Source organism: Macaca nemestrina, chromosome 10, assembly GCF_043159975.1.
Source record: "Macaca nemestrina isolate mMacNem1 chromosome 10, mMacNem.hap1, whole genome shotgun sequence".
NCBI lineage: Eukaryota > Metazoa > Chordata > Mammalia > Primates > Cercopithecidae > Macaca > Macaca nemestrina.
Window position 1 is genome coordinate 137,716,864 of NC_092134.1, and position 16,870 is coordinate 137,733,733.

General features: G+C 47.8%; 1 protein-coding gene across 7 annotated transcripts in view; it reads right to left on the reverse strand.

Moving 5' to 3' along the window:
• Positions 1-624: 624 nt before the first annotated feature.
• Positions 625-16,870, reverse strand: part of LOC105484167 (neurotrophin 3) — a 65,251-nt gene continuing 49,005 nt past the window's right edge. For 4 of the 7 annotated variants that reach the window (XM_011745535.3, XM_011745536.2, XM_011745542.3 and 1 more), the window contains exon 2: positions 625-1,730. In XM_011745535.3, the coding sequence (XP_011743837.2) occupies positions 936-1,730 (795 nt within the window). In that variant the 3' untranslated portion in view covers positions 625-935. Of the gene's footprint in view, positions 1,731-7,480; positions 7,592-16,870 lie in introns of all 7 variants that reach the window. The other 3 variants (XM_011745538.2, XM_011745537.2, XM_011745541.2) reach the window with 2 other exon arrangements.

The following is a 16,870-nucleotide window of genomic DNA, read 5'->3' on the forward strand; positions in this document are numbered from 1 at the left end:
GCACAGGCTCAGAGAATCTCTAAAACCTGGACACGCTCACAGGGGAGGAGCTGGAACTTGAACCCAGGTCCGACTCCAAAGCTCTAGCACTTTCCAACTCTGCTCATAGCTCTAGAAGGGGCTGCCAGAGGAGGAGGGGTGGTCACAGGCTGAAAGTCGGTCATAAGTAAATTTATCCTCTATGTGTAGATTATTCACGATCCATTTCAGTTTGCTTCTGGGTAGTCATGCAACTCTTCTGTTACAAATAGTTAAAAAAAATTCTTTGTGCCTAAAGATGAAACCACTTGCAAAAAGCAAAACAAAAACCAAAGCCAAAAAAAAAAAAAAAAATTAAACCCTTGAACAACTTCAAACCCCAAAACAACAAATTGTGCTGCAAAGGAACTTCCAAAACTAAAATTGCCAGGGTTGTTGTTATTGTTCCAGGACCACAACATTGGAGCAAATCATAATTCTAATTTTCCAAACAAATAGCACAGAATCTGATAGAGAGCTTGCTGGCCAGAGCTACACGGTATCATTTTCAGTGGAGGCCATAACAGTTCTTTTAATTCATTAACCCAACATTAAATGTACCAGAAGAGGGATATAACTGTGTTTATACACAACTCTGACATCATCTGATTTTAACAAGTTTACTAAAACGACAGTCATGGCCTTGACAATACTGAATGCAAAATACTGGTGTACACAGATTTTACAGAGTGACTCCTGAGAGCCAGATCACAAAACAAGTTTCAACAGATGGGAGAGGCCTGAGGGAAGGCAAGCACACTGATTTTATTGAGAAAAAAGCTTATATACTGTAGGGTTGCTGAAGTTTAATAAATAAAGGTCAACTTATAATATATAAAAACAATATAAACATTTATATGCTACATGCATATCATATAATTTAAAGTAATAATTTATATATGGGGAGAGATGCCAATTCATGTTCTTCCGATTTTTCTCGACAAGGCACACACACAGGACGTGTCTATCCGTATCCACCGCCAGCCCACGAGTTTATTGTTTTCTGAAGTCAGTGCTCGGACGTAGGTTTGGGACGTTTTGCACTGAGAGTTCCAGTGTTTATCATCAATGCCCCTGCAACCGTTTTTGACTGGCCTGGCTTCCTTACATCGCGTTTCATAAAAATATTGTTTGACGGGAGAGTTGCCCGTTTTGATCTCCCCCAGCACCGTGACCTGGTGTCCCCGAATGTCGATGGCCGATGACTTGTCGGTCACCCACAGACTCTCACTGTCACATACCGAGTACTCCCCTCGGTGACTCTTATGCTCCGCGTACCGTTTCCGCCGTGATGTTCTGTTCGCCACCACGGGGTTGCCCACGTAATCCTCCATGAGGTACAAGGGTGGGGGCTCCAAGGGGGTGCTGTCGCTCAGCAGGACCCGCGGTGAGTTGTAGCGTCTCTGTTGCCGCAGCAGTTCGGTATCCATTGCAATCACTGGCTGGAATTCTGACTTGGCGGGCTGTCCCCGCTCCGGCTCTCGGGGGGCCCCTGCTTTCGGCAGGGTGCTCTGGTAATTTTCCTTAACGTCCACCATCTGCTTGGAGAGCTTGTTTTTCAAAATATCTGCCTGGATCAGCTTAATAATCAGGGAATTGAGCGAGTCTTCTGGCAAACTCCTTTGATCCATGTTGTTACCTTGGATGCCACGGAGATAAGCGAGAAATATCACATAAAACAAGATGGACATCACCTTGTTCACCTGTAAGATCTGAAAGGGAAACACAGGTGTTAAGAGCAGGCCGTGGCAGCTGAGTCTATGTTATTCTGGCACCAGCTACCTAAGGCTGAGTATCCCTGTGGGGCCCGAGAGAGGATCCCGCCCCCCAGGTAAGCAACGCAACTCCCCTCTGGACATTCTGAAGAGGCAATTTCTTTCCCCCACCCCCAGGAAATACTGCAGAATGCACTCCAGGTCTGCTGACTCTGCTTTTTGCACGGGTTGTATTTACATTGGATGTCTGCTTTATCCTGCAGCCTCGACTTGTGGGTGGATGATGTCCTACCGCTTCTTTAAACATCCCTTGAGCCTGCAAAGATGCATGATTCACTCTAGTCTGGCAAAGCATGAAAACTTCAAACCTGAGAATTGTAAGCATGGAGTAACTTCCCTTCAGCAGCAGCAGCGGTGGCCTTGTAATTGTCTCAAGAAAGAGTTCGACTGCTCCCTAGCTGCAGCCCCAGGAACACACTGAGGCTGAGGACTGGTTCAGTGGCCCCCCATACTGCAATGTCAGATGTGGGGTCATTCCTGGCCAGGTCGCAGCCGGAGCGGTCTGTTCTCCTGCCCTTGGAAATGAACATGTAGGGTCACTACCCACTGTGCGAGAGGGCCTGCGTTCCAGGGTGCTCTGCTGAGCTTTCTGACAGACACACATCACCAACCGATCTGCTCCATCCCCAGGGACCCTCTCTGCAAAACAGAGCCCTGCCACAGCGCGACTTGCAGAAGACAGAGATGCAGAATAACCACCTCACATAAATGGGCTGGACTTGCCCAGAACAGAAGAGTCATTGTTGATTCACTTTCCTCCTTTAGATTTTTAACATTTCTGCTACAAAATGTTCCTGTTAGTGGTTATGCTCCTTCTAATTCTACTATTTCCTTGTTTAAACGGCATTGCAACCCATCGGCGCCCTCATTCTGTTGCCATAGTAGAAGGTTAACACCGGGCTCCTGAGGAGTCCTGGTGGAATTACAGTGCTGATCTCAAGATACCTTCATTGCTGGTCTCTCCCTCACTAGAGCAAAGGAAGCCCAGATCTTCCGAGGGTTAGCACTGGAAGGAGATGCTCCAGGTGGAGAGGGGCAGCTGAGCTAGGGATGCCCCTGATTCCTCCACCTCCTTGAGATAATCACCCCTTAATTACCATCGCCACCACCTCACCGCCTCCCAGGGTGTACATCATTTCCTATTTAAAGTTCTGTCTAAACATGGAAAATGAAAACTCTTCCCCTGGTTCACCTTTGGTATTTTCGGAAAGTCCAGGGGGAAAATAGGGAGGAAATAAACAAAGCCGACACAAGAAACAGAAGAGCAGACCTGCTAACCAACACCTATGTCTGAGCCCGCCAGTGCTCCCTCGCTCCCAGGACCCACAGACAGCCTCTTCCCAGCTTGTCGGAAATACGGCTGGCTCGCTTGTCCCTAGAGGTCAGCAACAGTGACGCACTCTGCTCATACTGCCTCCTCTTGTCACTGTGATAAGGAGACCATCTTCTTTCCATGGGAACTAGTCTTGGGAACAGCTGACCCCTTCAAGGTCAAAGCCAAGAGAGGGATTCTAGCTTTGCTGCTCACCCTTAGAGGAAAATGACTATCAGGAATTGTACTATCCTAGGAAAACGGTTCCTCTACAGTGTAAGGAATCTCCCTCCTACTCTGCATACAAGTGACATTATCTTCAATATTACAGGCCCAACAAAATGCAACTTGAACAATACAAAGAATATGGCATACAACTAGGATTACCTTCCCTACTCCCCCCAAAAAGAACAATACAGCTGCAATAAAATCATTTAGGACTGACAGTCTATTGAAAAACAATTTATTAAACCTCCCAAAAGCTCAGCCACCGTAAGCTAAGAATACACAGGGTATCTGCTCTTAAGGAAATAAATCAAGTATGGTTAGTGAGGGGAGGTCCCGGGTAGAATAAGAGTCAAGGTACAGATTAGTGAGGTAATGACCAGGGTGAGCTGAGAGGGAGAAGGCTGGCTGATGCTAATGGATTGAGGAGGAAAAAGTAAGAGTCTTTATGGGTGGTGGCTGGAATAGGGAACCAAAGTTTATTAGAAGTAGACAAGCCATATAAAGAGGACATCTAATCTTATTCCTTCATCGTGTAGATGAGGAAAACCTAAATGCAGTTTAAAGAAGAGGAGAAACCCACAGGAAAGTGAGAGGGGTTCTCTGCACTCCGGCCCTCACCTCCCTTTTCCATGTGATCACTGAGCTCACGGGCCCCTTGCTCCAACCCCATTCACTACTCACTGCTGCTTGAATCACGACCCACGTGCACTGCCTCTCCTGTTGAAATTTCACCCATTTTTCAGTGCCTGGTTCCAAAGCTGACTTTTCTACAATGCTCCCCCAAGATCCCAACAGCAGCACCTGCCACCTCCTTGCAACCCTAGCCTGCTCTCCCAGTGGCTGACCATTTCTTTCTTACTTGCCATGATACTTTGTAATAAGTAGTGGGAGTAAGTCATCTGCAGGTTGGTGTTTCTAAACTCTTTAGAAGCCTGTCTTAAAGCCCTGAAGACTTCCTGTGGACTCCATTTCGAGAATCTACTTTTAGCTTTTTTCGTAGAGAGCAAGTCCAAGAATGTTGCCACAGAACTCCCCAAAACACAGAGGTTTGCAGCTGGGAAGGACCCTAGACAATCCCCTCATTTATACAGATAAGGGAACAGAGACCTACACTGGTGGCGAAGTGAGCTGTCTAAGGACTGCTAAACAATGGCAGAGAGTGACGGGGGCATTTGGTTCGTAGGTTCAACAAAAGTCACATGGCTTGTGCACCATCAAAGTTATTGTGAAGGGTAAACAAAGAAATCCACATGGAAGCACCCAGCATAGTATCAGGGACAGAGTGAGCACACTAGAAATGTTAGAGAACATGAACCTGAACGGCCTGTGGCCACGGGAGATGGTGCACCTCTCTGCCCTTGATGCACACGGGCGAGGGACCCAGCGTCTGGAGAGCTCCCTTCTCTACATCTGGCTCACAGCAATCTGTACCAACACGGTCCCAACAAGGCTTTCCCCCAGATGCCACAGTGCCCGAGTGCTTGGATCTCAGACCACTTACACCGGTTGCGGGAGAAGAAAGGAATATTATGAACTGGAAGCCCAGAGAACAGACAAATGATGAAAGCAAACATGGGCAAGGGAGAGGTGGCATTTCTGAATACGCTGGGGGCAAGAAGAGATGCATTCTGATCTCTGGTCACTTTTTGGCCACGAGTACCTTCATTTTTCACTCCACGTCTGGGGTGGGAGTCCCCCAGTGGGCCAGTTCTCTGGAGTGGGGAATGGAAACAGGAAGGCAGTGCTAGCTCCACCCAGGCAAGGCACAGCAGTGAGTTCTTCTATTTAGGGGGATGTCTATGCTCTTTCTCTAGGGGTCACTGTCATCTGCAGAGAACTTCATTTAAGCAATTGTCATATTGTGCTATTATTGTTGGTGTGTCTCCTCTTGGACGACAGGGACCGTGTCCTTTCCATCCACACATCCATCCACACAACGCCCAGCACAGGGCTGGACACGCTGCGGAGTTTCGATGTTAATTTACTGAATGAACGCCGGCTACGATATAGACCTACCCAAGGCAGCGCTTACTGGCTGGAGAGCCTGCATGGGCTTTTGCCAAGCCTGGTTTTGGAAGCCAATCAACTCTGCCTTCTTTTCCCAAAGAAAATACAGGCCCTGGCTCTGAAGTCGGCCATGGTCCCCAGGCTCTTCTTGGCTATAATTAGAAAAAGACCTGTTAAAGACCTCAGTAAACCCCCTTTCTACACTCTCCCCGGTGCCCATTTCCCCTGCTCAGAGTTTTCCAAGATCCTGACCGACGTGCATGTGCGATTTTCCTCACTTAGAAACGCTTTCCCACATATGGTGTTTTCTCAGTCCCTGGAGCAACATTCCTACAAGGTTTCACCATCCCTCAAAATACTCAAAAGAGAGCAATTTCTGATTCCTCCTTTTTGGCTCAGTTAACAGCATCCACAGAGGGTTTGGGGGTATTCAAGAAGCAGCGGACATGGAAAAGGAAGCTGGGGTAGAGAATGGCACAGAATCTGAGCCCCCAGCAACCTGCGTCTGCCCTGTCACATGCAGAGACGGGGCTGCAGCCTTCAGGTTCCAATTCACCTCTCCAGGACCAGCTTCCTTATACAGGAGCGCCTCCCGACCATGTACCTAAAGACCCCTCTTGCTGCCCATGTGTGGAGTAAATTTTTAGACTGCTTAGGGGTGAGATCATCCAGAATAAAAATGCAAAGTGCCAGGTACTGGCTTATATAAATCTTAAATCCTGGTGACAACCATCCTGAAGTAGGTGCTATCATATTTCTCATTTTGGATGAGTAAACCAAGGCAAAGAGGGGTTCCACAACTAGCTAACAAGCAGCAGAGCCAGGATTTGCACCTTCTGGCTCTAGAGCTCATGTTATTAATGATGACATTCTGCTGCCTCTCCGTCCATCCCTGCTCTCAAACATTCTAGAGAGTTTACTTCCAGAGGAAGCCCAAGCTCCAAGCCTGGAGCCAGGATGGCTGCTGTCAGCAGGCTGTGCCCTTCCCCAAGAAGCCTCAGCTCTAAGCAGAGTTTGCAGAGATTTGAGGCCATCACTCCTATGTCCTCCTCCCCATATTCCCTACGAAAGCACCCGCACAAAAGTAAACACAATCCAATTCCCTCCTGGGCCTGACGGTCTTCAGTGCTGCCCATCTGCAGGTCACCTGTGCCTGCAGAGGCCCTGTGTTGTAGTGGACAGAACACGGAGTGCACCATCTCACATCCAGGGTTTGAGACCAGCACGGAAAATCTGGGCGACTTACAAAGAAAGCAGAAAGGCTCTGTTTTAGCTTTCCTCAGAGAGGAGAAATGAGAGCAGAGGTGAAAGCAGTGTTTAATTTGCCAAATTTTTAATATGCAAATTCAAGAGATTTCATTATTTCTGGTATAACCATATCCTCTGGAGGCAAATTCATTCTCTGGCTGGGGTCAAAGAGGACGCTGGCCAGCTGTGTCCAGAAGGGTCTGACTCTGGAGAATTTCTTCGGCTACGACATGGTCTCTGACTAATGCTACGGGCTCAGGAGACATCCTGCCAGATAACCCTAATGTCTTGTTCAGGGACTGGAAAGGCAGAGAGGTGGGAAAGTGATAGATTTAAAGTAGCATGACAAAAGGGAAAGGAATGTGGTGGAAATATTAAACTAAGGCCATATATAAAAGACTGGCTATGCTTGTTCCCCAAATCTTAATTGCAAAATTAATTCACACTGGCTTTGTTCTGAACATAGGTCTTGAGGCCTCAAAATTAGTCAATGGGGCCACACGAAGATGTTCTGACCTATGGCAAAGCTGGGAGCTGGGAGAGAGAGAGCCTGGTGGAGCCTCCACTGGGGATTGGTCTGGTTTTGGTTAATCTCTTTATTAATGATCCGGAAGCAGGAGGGAGGAAAAAGTGGCAGATTAATTAAAATGCACAGATGACGCTCAAAGGGAAGGTGCTGCAGACACCAGTGAGGACAGACCAATTAGGCTGAAGCACCCGTGGGGGTTGGCAACCTGGAAATAGCATGATTAGATTCAAACTAAAACATGTAGGTTAACTCACCGGGGGCACGGTGGATCCAAAACCAACAAGGGAGGGAAATTCTTGGAAGGGGATGAAGCGGGGGGGCGACTTGGAATTGCTACAAGGAGTAAATGAGAAATGAGCTCACATGAATAAAGCTGTGTGGGTTTCCACGGCACCTTCTTCCCTGCTAGCTCTGCGTCCTCCACCTCATTCACTTCAGCACCTCTCAGGTAGTGGCAACCATGAAACTCCCTGTCTTATGGAGCACAAAAAAGACATAAATTGAGGAACAGAGCCAAGATCACAAAGCAGGCCAGAGATGGTCCCCAAAACCTGCTGACGCGCATGCTCTAAAGTCACGGAAAACCAGAAGCAATCAGGGAGCTAGAGGAGAAACAGCTACTCTCTCTGTTGGTAATTGGTGAGGCCTCATGAGACAATCCCTGAACTCTGAACAGGTCTGCATCTATGTAGTGTCAAACCAGGTGAGAGAAGGGGCAGGTGTGGATTCCTATCCTGTTCTTTAAGATACCTAATTGTACTGTTGTTCCTCTCCTTAAAACTTAGTACTTAAAACTCAGGGCTCTGAAACTGACTAACACACATGGTCAATCCTCGGCCCAAGATCTGAAATAGGACAAGGCCCTCAGTTTTCAGGAGATGCTGGCTTCTCAGCAGAAATGAGACAAGACACACAGTCAACAGTGAAGGCATGCTCTAGGATAAAATAAAATAAAACAGAGAACCTCAGAAGGTTGACTCGCCTCCCTAAGAAAGGAAGTAAGGAAACTGGTCCTTTCGAAGGCCGGAAAGTGAGGAACAGGGACCCCTGAACAGACAAGGAACCTATACCCCAAAAGAAAGCCAAGTGGACCGAGATGGAGGTAGGAAGCTGTGAGTTTCCTTTGCACAGCTGTCAGGAGAGGAATTTCACATTGTTTAAAGCATAGCCTCCTCTGGCCCCGGGCTGTGAAAGATGGAAGGCATGGCACACGTCAAAACAGTGTGCACCAGCCGCTCCAGGGAGGAAGGTACGACAGTTATTCCCCAGGCCAAGGAAGCCTCTGGCTTAGCCCCGTCTTGGCAAAGAGAGATCTTAAAGGAGCTTGGTATGCCGACACAAGCCCCAGGAAACTCAGGTTTACTTTATCCTTTGCATATCACAAACTCCCATGTCATGGAGGGTGGACTAAGAAGGATCTTCAGAGAAAATCTGAGTCAATCTGGCTACTAGCCATCATGGTGTTATCCTGCATTTAGTCATCTTTGTTTTGGTAATTCACACTCATCCACCACTGTGCATACAGGTGTGCATGCATGGGTTGATGGGCCTACACACACACACACACACACACACACACACGCACACACACCATGTAACTACCTGAGGTGAGGATGGACTCTAGTTGAACTATTTTCAAAGTTTTGAATTTTGAAAAATTTGAAACTATTTTCAAATTATGGAATCATTTAATGTTCAGAAACATTTCAATTTTGGTATCATTTTCTGTGTCTGGATTACTCCAATCTGTAAGTGTGAAAACACACAAGGGGAAGTTGCTTCAGCCACATAGACAGCTGAAAGTGCAGCTGGCATTAAATAATAACTTTGGCCTCAGAGAATAGCTGCCCACGTCAATGTTTTTGTTTTAAATTTATGATTATGTTCAAGTCGAGTTTATGGTCAAGCGTACACGTTGTCTGCAAAATACTATACAACAGTAAATGATACCATTACAAGGTAGGGGCTGCTGAGTAATTGATTTTCAATAATTATAATTAATAATAATGATGACAATGATGAAAGTATTTATCTTATCCACCCAGACAAGCATGAGTCTCCAAATGGCAGAAGAAATAAGTTGGCTTCCTCTTGAGGGTTGGAGGCCAAGGGAAATCCCAAAGCATCCCTTCCATTCAATTCTTACTCTTCCAAACCAAGACCACAGCTGGCTTGGCAATGGCCAAAACTTTTTTGTGTGCATCAACCATAGCAGCAAGTCCGCGATAAACTCAAACCATACTGGTTTGGCCCCCAGAGGACTTGGTTGCAGAAAGTGTGGTCAGATGGCAGGCTGACTCCTCTAGACTTGGCCATCAGGCCTGTGTCAAATATGGCCCCTCATGTCTTCCTGCTGCCACACAGCCAACTGCCTTTCACAAGGATGAGGAGTATTGACTGGTGGTCTGCAGCTGTATTGATTGCTGGTCTGGTCTGGATCCCTTGTCCGGAAAACCATGGTGTCCGAAGACTGTGACAGCTGGGACTGTCTTTTGCTTCTCCAGGTGTCTCTCCCCTCTGTTCCCTGTGACCGTCATCATGCTTCTGAGTACTTTTACAGACTAGGGAACTGAGGCAGAAGAAACATGTGTCTGGTGCTTTCCTGAGTCTCTTCTCACCCACTCATGTAGTGATGCGGGGATGTGCACACAGGAAGAAAACCAATCTTCCATCAAAACTGGAGTGTGTGATAGACACTTAACAAACACAATGACTCCAACCCAAAACACTCCAGTGACTCTTTCTGGGCAGCTGGGCAAGACTGAAAAACCAACCCAGAGCTTGTCCTCTGAAAGCAATTTTGGCACAAACACTCTGAACCCCAGGCTGTCTTTAATCACAGATGCAAGTCATAATAATCGCTTGTAAGAACAGCTCACATTTATTGAGCCTCACCATATGCTAGACTGTGCGGAACACTTCACAGGGATGATCTCAATTAATCCTTGTGGATACGATTATTATCCCCACTTTTCAGCCGAGGAAACTGAGGCTCAGAAGGATTAAGTACTTTTTCTCAAGATGAGACATCAATTGAGAGGCAGAGCCCGGGAACAGACCCCTGTCTCTGTGATCCCACAGGCCTAACTCTTAGCTGATATTGCAGAAGATCTCTCAATTCACTCCAACGTCTAAGGCACCCGCCACTTCATTGCAGTGAACTAGGTAGCAAGCAGCATGCTGGTATATTAATGTTTCTTTCTTTGTAGAATAAGAGACATTCAAGACAGATCCTCTGAAACATAAAGGGGAAATTTCCAGTCTAAGGCTTGCCTCACCGATTCACAGTAACTGAAGAGCATATGTATGTGATATGGGGCCAGTGGAATCAGTTGTTTATGGTTTACTTTCTCCAAATGTAAAGTATTCCTTTCCTCTTCTCTTAGTTGATGGTTAAAAACAACCAAGAACCCAAAGATTCATTTTAAAAAAATGGCTGGAGCGTTGAAGGTGGGACAGATTTCTGATTCTTTTGTTTTCACAGATTGCAGCATATTTGTAGCTGATGATGAGAAACAAAATAATGTAGGCTCTTGGCACATCCCCTGTTTTGATCTGTTAATAAAAACCAACTCTGCCACGAATGAGCTTTGTGGCTAAGGGAGAATCACTGTGCATCTTGGGGGCTCAGTTCCTGAGCAGTGTTTCTTCACAGGGGTGCTACTTGGATTTTGAACAGGACAGTTTTTTTATTGTTCAGTTTTATCCCCCATGCATGCAACTCAAGGTCACACCTACTAAATATCAATCGTGACCCCAGTCATGGTGACAACTGAAAAAAAGGACTCACACCTTTCCAAATGCCGTCTGCAGAGACCCCTCAGTTATGAATCACATAACATGATGCTGGGGTGTTAATTGTTCCATGATCACTGGCCCTTTTACAACATAATCAATGTTAAGGAATCCTTCTGCTAAAACACCACACATGTGCCCATAAATAAATAATATTGCAAACAATTTCAAGGTGATTCAAAGAGTCCGTAAAAATCATCCTAGTGTCCCACAGATTTTAGGTTTAGAATTCTTGAACTAAAGTATTTCAAAGGTTCTTTCTAGTTGACATACCCTATGCTTCTATTATCCTGTGCCAGCCCTGAGTCATTTCTTCTCCAGACCAAAGAGGGAAGAAATTATTATTATCAGCCGAATTTTCTGGTCCTCTTTGTTTCTCTGTGTCCCTGTGAAGCCAGGGTGCCAGCAACTGGCATCCAACTCTATTAGGATTGTGGTACAATGGAAAGGTTATGGGGGGAAAGTGACTTGCCCAAAAGTCAATCAATCAATCAATCAATCAATCAATCAATCAGTACAAGAGCCGGAACCAGGCCCAGCCCTCCAGATGACCAGCCCTACGCTGCTCATCCACATCCACACACAGAGTAGTCAGTGTATTTAAGGACACATGGAGGGAGGCCTGCCCACACCTATCAATAGGGCTTCCTGGGGGAGGCACAGGGGTCCCAGGTGAGCCTGTCCAACACAGCATGTCTGACACTATGTGTGAGAGGCCTGAGGCCCCAGCAGCCCTACTCAGCCCATGGAGGCAGCCCACGGGGGCAGACTCTTTCCCTTCTTCCTTTCACAAGTGTCTGTGTAGCACCATCTATTGGCATCCACCTTCCTTATGGACACCAGGAATCAGAGCATTTTCCTTTCTGTCCATAAACCTGCCATCACTCTGGGTGACTTCTTCACCTCCAACCTGATGGCTTTTTCATTCCTTGGTCTCCCTGTTCCTGCACATCCTCAAGACCTGTGTTCTCCATGATGTTTGAAAATGCAAATGCGATTCCTCAAAGACCTAAGCGATTCTTCAAAGACCTAAAAACAGAAATACCATTCGACCCAGCAATCTCATTACTGGGTATATACCCAAAGGACGATAAATCATTCTCTCATAAAGACACAGATGCACACATATGTTCATTGCAGCACTACTCACAATAGCGAAGACATAGAATCAACCATCAATAAGAGACTACAGGGTGTCATCTTGTAATGCCACCAAGGTCATTCCATTAAGTTTGCTCAAAAGGGCCTGATTCAGTACCTCGGTGAGGAATCTACAGTGGATCTCCAGGACGATTACTGGGTTTACCAACTACTCGGGGCTGGAACCCTGAAGAACATGGGAGTGGCCTGGCACTGTTGGTCTCCTGAAGGTGTGCGCCAGCAGAGGGTCTGCAAGCCCCGTGGGTCTGACTGCAAAGTGGCGAAGCAGAGAGGCGAAGCCACCCACTGCTCATGGAGACTTCAGGTAAGTGGGTGAGTGACAGGTAGAGACAGAGAGAGTCATAGGCAGACACAGAGAGAGACTGGGAGAGAGAGAGACAGATACAGCGATACAGAGACAGAGAGAGGCTGAGACAGAGAAAGAGACAGAGACTGAGGAAGAGGGAGACAGAGATGGAGGGACAGAGAACAAAGACAGAGACACAGAAAGGATAAAAAGAGAAAGAGACAGGGATATAGAGACTGAGAGAGATAAACAAAAGAGACATAAAGACAGAGAGAGATGGAGACAGAGAAACACAGATAGGGAGAGAGGGAGACAAAGATACAGAGCCAAGAGGGAGGGAGACAGAAACAGAGATGCAGGGAGACCAAAAAATAAAAACACACAGAGAGAAAGACAGAGGGAGAGACAGAGAGATAAAGAGAAAGGAGGAGAGATGGATACAGAGATTGAGAAAAAAAGGCGATACAGAGTGAGAAACAGACAGAGAGAGGGAGGCAGAGAGACAGAGAAGAGAGGAGAGAGACAGGGAGTGAGGGAGACAGAGAGAGAGACAGTGAGTTGGGAGGAAGAGAGAGAGACAGTGAAAAGGGGGGTCTCTTATTGAACAGGGGGTTTCAGCTGAGCCCAAGACTCTGGGCGGTGGCTCTTCTACCTGGCTGGGGAAAAGTGGAAAGGTGGCAGAGAAGGCCCCTCTGAAGCCAGCATTGCTGCGGGTCCAGAGGACATGTGCACTTCCATTCACATTAGAGATCACTCCACCCTGCCATCGTCCCCAAAGCCAGTGACCTCCCTGCGCTAACCTACATTTCTTTCTACTGCCAGGGAAGTGAACATGCGGGTGCTGTAGATGCAGCAGGTGGCCAAGTCCCAGCACCGCGGGAAAGATGAAGGCACGGGCACTCAGTGTCACAAAGCACTTCCCGGCTCAGGAATAGGCGCTCAGAACAGGCCGTGATCACACAGCCACCTGTGCCCCGTCCCAAGAGGGGTGGCAGTGCCTGGCACCCCGGCCAACACAGGCTGGGACAGGAGGGCTACAAGCAACAAGCCAGTACCCGTCTTGTGGGAAACAAGTCAGGCAGTGTGTGTCTGTGTGTGTGCGCGCGCACATGCATGCTCACGCACACACGTCTATGCGTGTCTGTGTGTATGTGTTGTATGTCTCTATGTGTGTTTCTGTGTATGACTGCGGATGTGTCTGTGTGTAGTATGTGTATGCGTGCATGTATGCCTGTGAGTGTGTCTGTCTCTGCGTGTGTGTTGTGTGCATATCTGTATGTTGTGTGTGGTGTCTGTGTATGCCTGTGAGTGTGTCTGTGTGTTTGTCTCTTGTGTGTGTGTTGTGTGCATATCTATATATTGTGTGTGGTGTCTGTGTAAGCCTGTGGGCGTGTCTGTGTGTTGTGTATATGTATGCATGTGTGATGTCTGTGTATGTATGTGCTTGTGTGTGCATGTGTGTAGTGTGCATGTGTGTGTCTGTATGCATGCGGTGTATATGTCCAGGTGTGTGTCTCTGTATCGTGGGCATATGTGTGTGGTGTTATTCTGTGTGTGTGGTGTGTGTGTGGTGTTATTCTGCCTGTGTGGTGTATGTCAATACATGTGTGTGCATGTGTGTATTCTGTGAGTATATCTGTGCGTCTGTGGTGTGTGTATGTGTGTGTATGTCTGTGTCTGTATGTGTGTGCGGTGTTATTCTGTGTGGTGCGTGTATGCATGTGTGTGTGTGCATATGTGTATTCTGTGAGTGGGTCTGTGCGTGTGCATGTGTGTCTGGTATTCTGGGTATCTGTGTGGTGTGACTGTGTGTGCATGGGCGTTATGTTATTGTGTGTGTGATTTATGTCTGTATGCATGTGTGCATGTGTGTCGTGTTATTCTGTGTGTGTGTGGTGTATTTGCGTGTGTGTGGTGTTATTCCGTGTGTGGTGTATGTCCGTGTGTGTGCATGTTTCTGGTGTTATTCTGCGTGTGTGGTGTGTGTATGTCTGTGTGTGCCCATGTGTGTGTGGCGCTATTCTGTGTGCATGTCTGTGGTGTGTGGTGTTATTCCGTGTGTGTCTGTGGTGTGTGTATGTGCATGTGTGTCGTGTTATTCTGTGTGTGTCCGTGTGTGTGTGGTGTTATTCCGTGTGTGACTGTGGTGTGTGTATGTGCATGTGTGTGTGGTGTTGTGTGTGTGGTGTGTGTGCGTGTGTGTGGTGTTATTCTGTGTGTGTCTGTGCTGCGTGTATGTCTGCATGTGTGCATGTGGGTGTGGTGTTATTCTGTGTGCCTCTGTTTGGTGTGTGTGTCTGCATGTGTATGTACATGTGTGCGTGGTGTGCTGGGCGAGGGATGCTGAGAAGGGGAGACGCCAAAAAGCTGAAGGGATCAAGAGCCTGCATCTACTCCCAGCCTCCCCTTTGGCCACTGTGAGTCCCTGGACAAGTCTGTTTTCCAGTCCCAGCCCGGCATCAAATTGCTTCTCTAGCAAGGGCAGGAACCGGAGTAAATCATCCGGAGACCATCTCGGTGTTAGCAGCCTGCTGTCGTCCACAGGGGTCTAAAGCCAGGCAGGGCTCTTTCTCTCTGCGTCCCTTTCGGCCCAGAGGAGCGAGTCGGCTCTGTGGGTCCTCCTTACCCACCGCCCACACCCCCAGTGTGGTGCACGTGGAGTCAGGCACAGGGCTCCAGTGGCCTTCCTGGGTCCCCATGAACTGGAAACATGTGAGGACAGGCAGGGGAGAAGCCGTGAGATGGAAGGAGAAACTCTGGGTCAAGTTTGCATTTCTCATTATTTCTCCAACCCTTCTCAAATTCCTTTTGTTTAGAAACCTCCTTGAGTTTCTGAAGGCTTCCCCCTCCCCCACCCCACCCCCTGAAAATCTCTAGGAGCTCCTCCAGCCTGTAACCCTTCCGGATAACACGTTCCATATGTCGGTCACTCTTGGCATGAAACGTTTGCACTCACTTTTCTGGTCACCTCCTCCGTGGTCTCCCCACATTGCCTCTCCCCAGAGTGACCCCGCCAACCTCCTCTGTAGCCCTCTGTTCAAGAAGCAGGGACTGGGATCAGGTTGGAGGGTCCTTTGGTCTCCCTCCTTGGTCCACTCCCATGCAATATTCCTGCAGGTTCGCCTCCCAAGTGCCCCAGAGGGCTCCTGCCTTTGCTCCAGCCCGCCCGCCGCCAACAGCTGCAGGGAGACCCTCCTTTAAGCACTGGGGCTAATTGAGCAGGGCTCTGACTGAGCTTGCCACATTATTTGCTTAGAGCAAGCTTTTACAGCAAGGCAACACAGCGTTCTATTGTCTTCCTTTCCCACCCAGCTCCCCCTCCTGCCGAGGCTACCCACTGTGGTAAATAAAGGCCGGTGGGATTTTTTTTCCACCCTAACTTCCAATGCTCCCTTTGCGAATGCAAATGCAAACAGACATTCTAGCCTTCCTTGCTTGACCCTCGCCCCAGGCGCCACCCCCTCCACCCTCCTGATGCATCTTTTGATGACTGAATTTGATGCTGGAAAACCACACAGAGCACAACCCCATGCAAGGTTTTGTGGGTTTCCCCAAAGAGGAAAAAGGTGGCGTTCAACAGCTCTGGAGGGGCTGCACAGGAAGCGATGAAGATGACTTTGAATAGATCAAGGAAGCCTGAGAGCTGCTACAGTTCTTCTTCCTTGAGAGCACAGGAGTCCTTAAAGGCCTCAGACTCCCAGGAATGCTCTGGGGATCAAACAGAGGCCGCCTTGAAACAGGTAGTGAGGCAAGCCCACAGCCTAACACTGGAGTTAGGAACAAGTGGGAAAACGTGAGGCCTAGAGACCAGCCTGAGAGCATCAAGGCTTTCAAAAAAGACACAGAGAGCCCTGTCCAGGACATACATGGCTGAGCCATCAGCTATCTTGAAGGACGGAAGAATGAGAGATTGAACACCTAATCTGTGCCAAGGACTGAAATTTAAAACTTACATCTCCAGCTTTTTGGGGAGAGATGGAGTTAGGAAAACTATAAAGAGAGGCTTTTGCTGTGTTAAAGCCAAGAAATCCAGGGCATAGAGTAGGTGAGGGATGGGCTCAAAGTTGTTACTGCTAGATGTAAAACTACAAGCAGAATCTCTGCTTCCCGACTCCTGATCCCACAGTCTTCCTAACGGATAGCCTTCTCTATTTTCGAAGTCCTAGAGCCCAGCAGGGTGGGCCACATGCCTGTGATCACCAAGTAAGTGGAGCTCCTTCATCCGGCTGTAAACCCAAGGGAGAGCCCTCATATCTACAAAATGCAGACCACGCTTGATCAGCATCTGTTAGATACTCTAACAGTATCTGTGATGCACCAGTTTACACAACATAGATCGTTTCCAAAGTGGAACCACCTCTGGCTGGAAGAAGGTCCTCTTGACTAGGGAGACGGACGGATCCATTACTGGCCCAAGTTCTGCATCCACTTCTTTCTAATTCTAACCAGAGGGAAGCTCCACCAGTCTCACCCGCTATCTCCTCTCTCCGGCAAATCTTGGCTCTATTTAG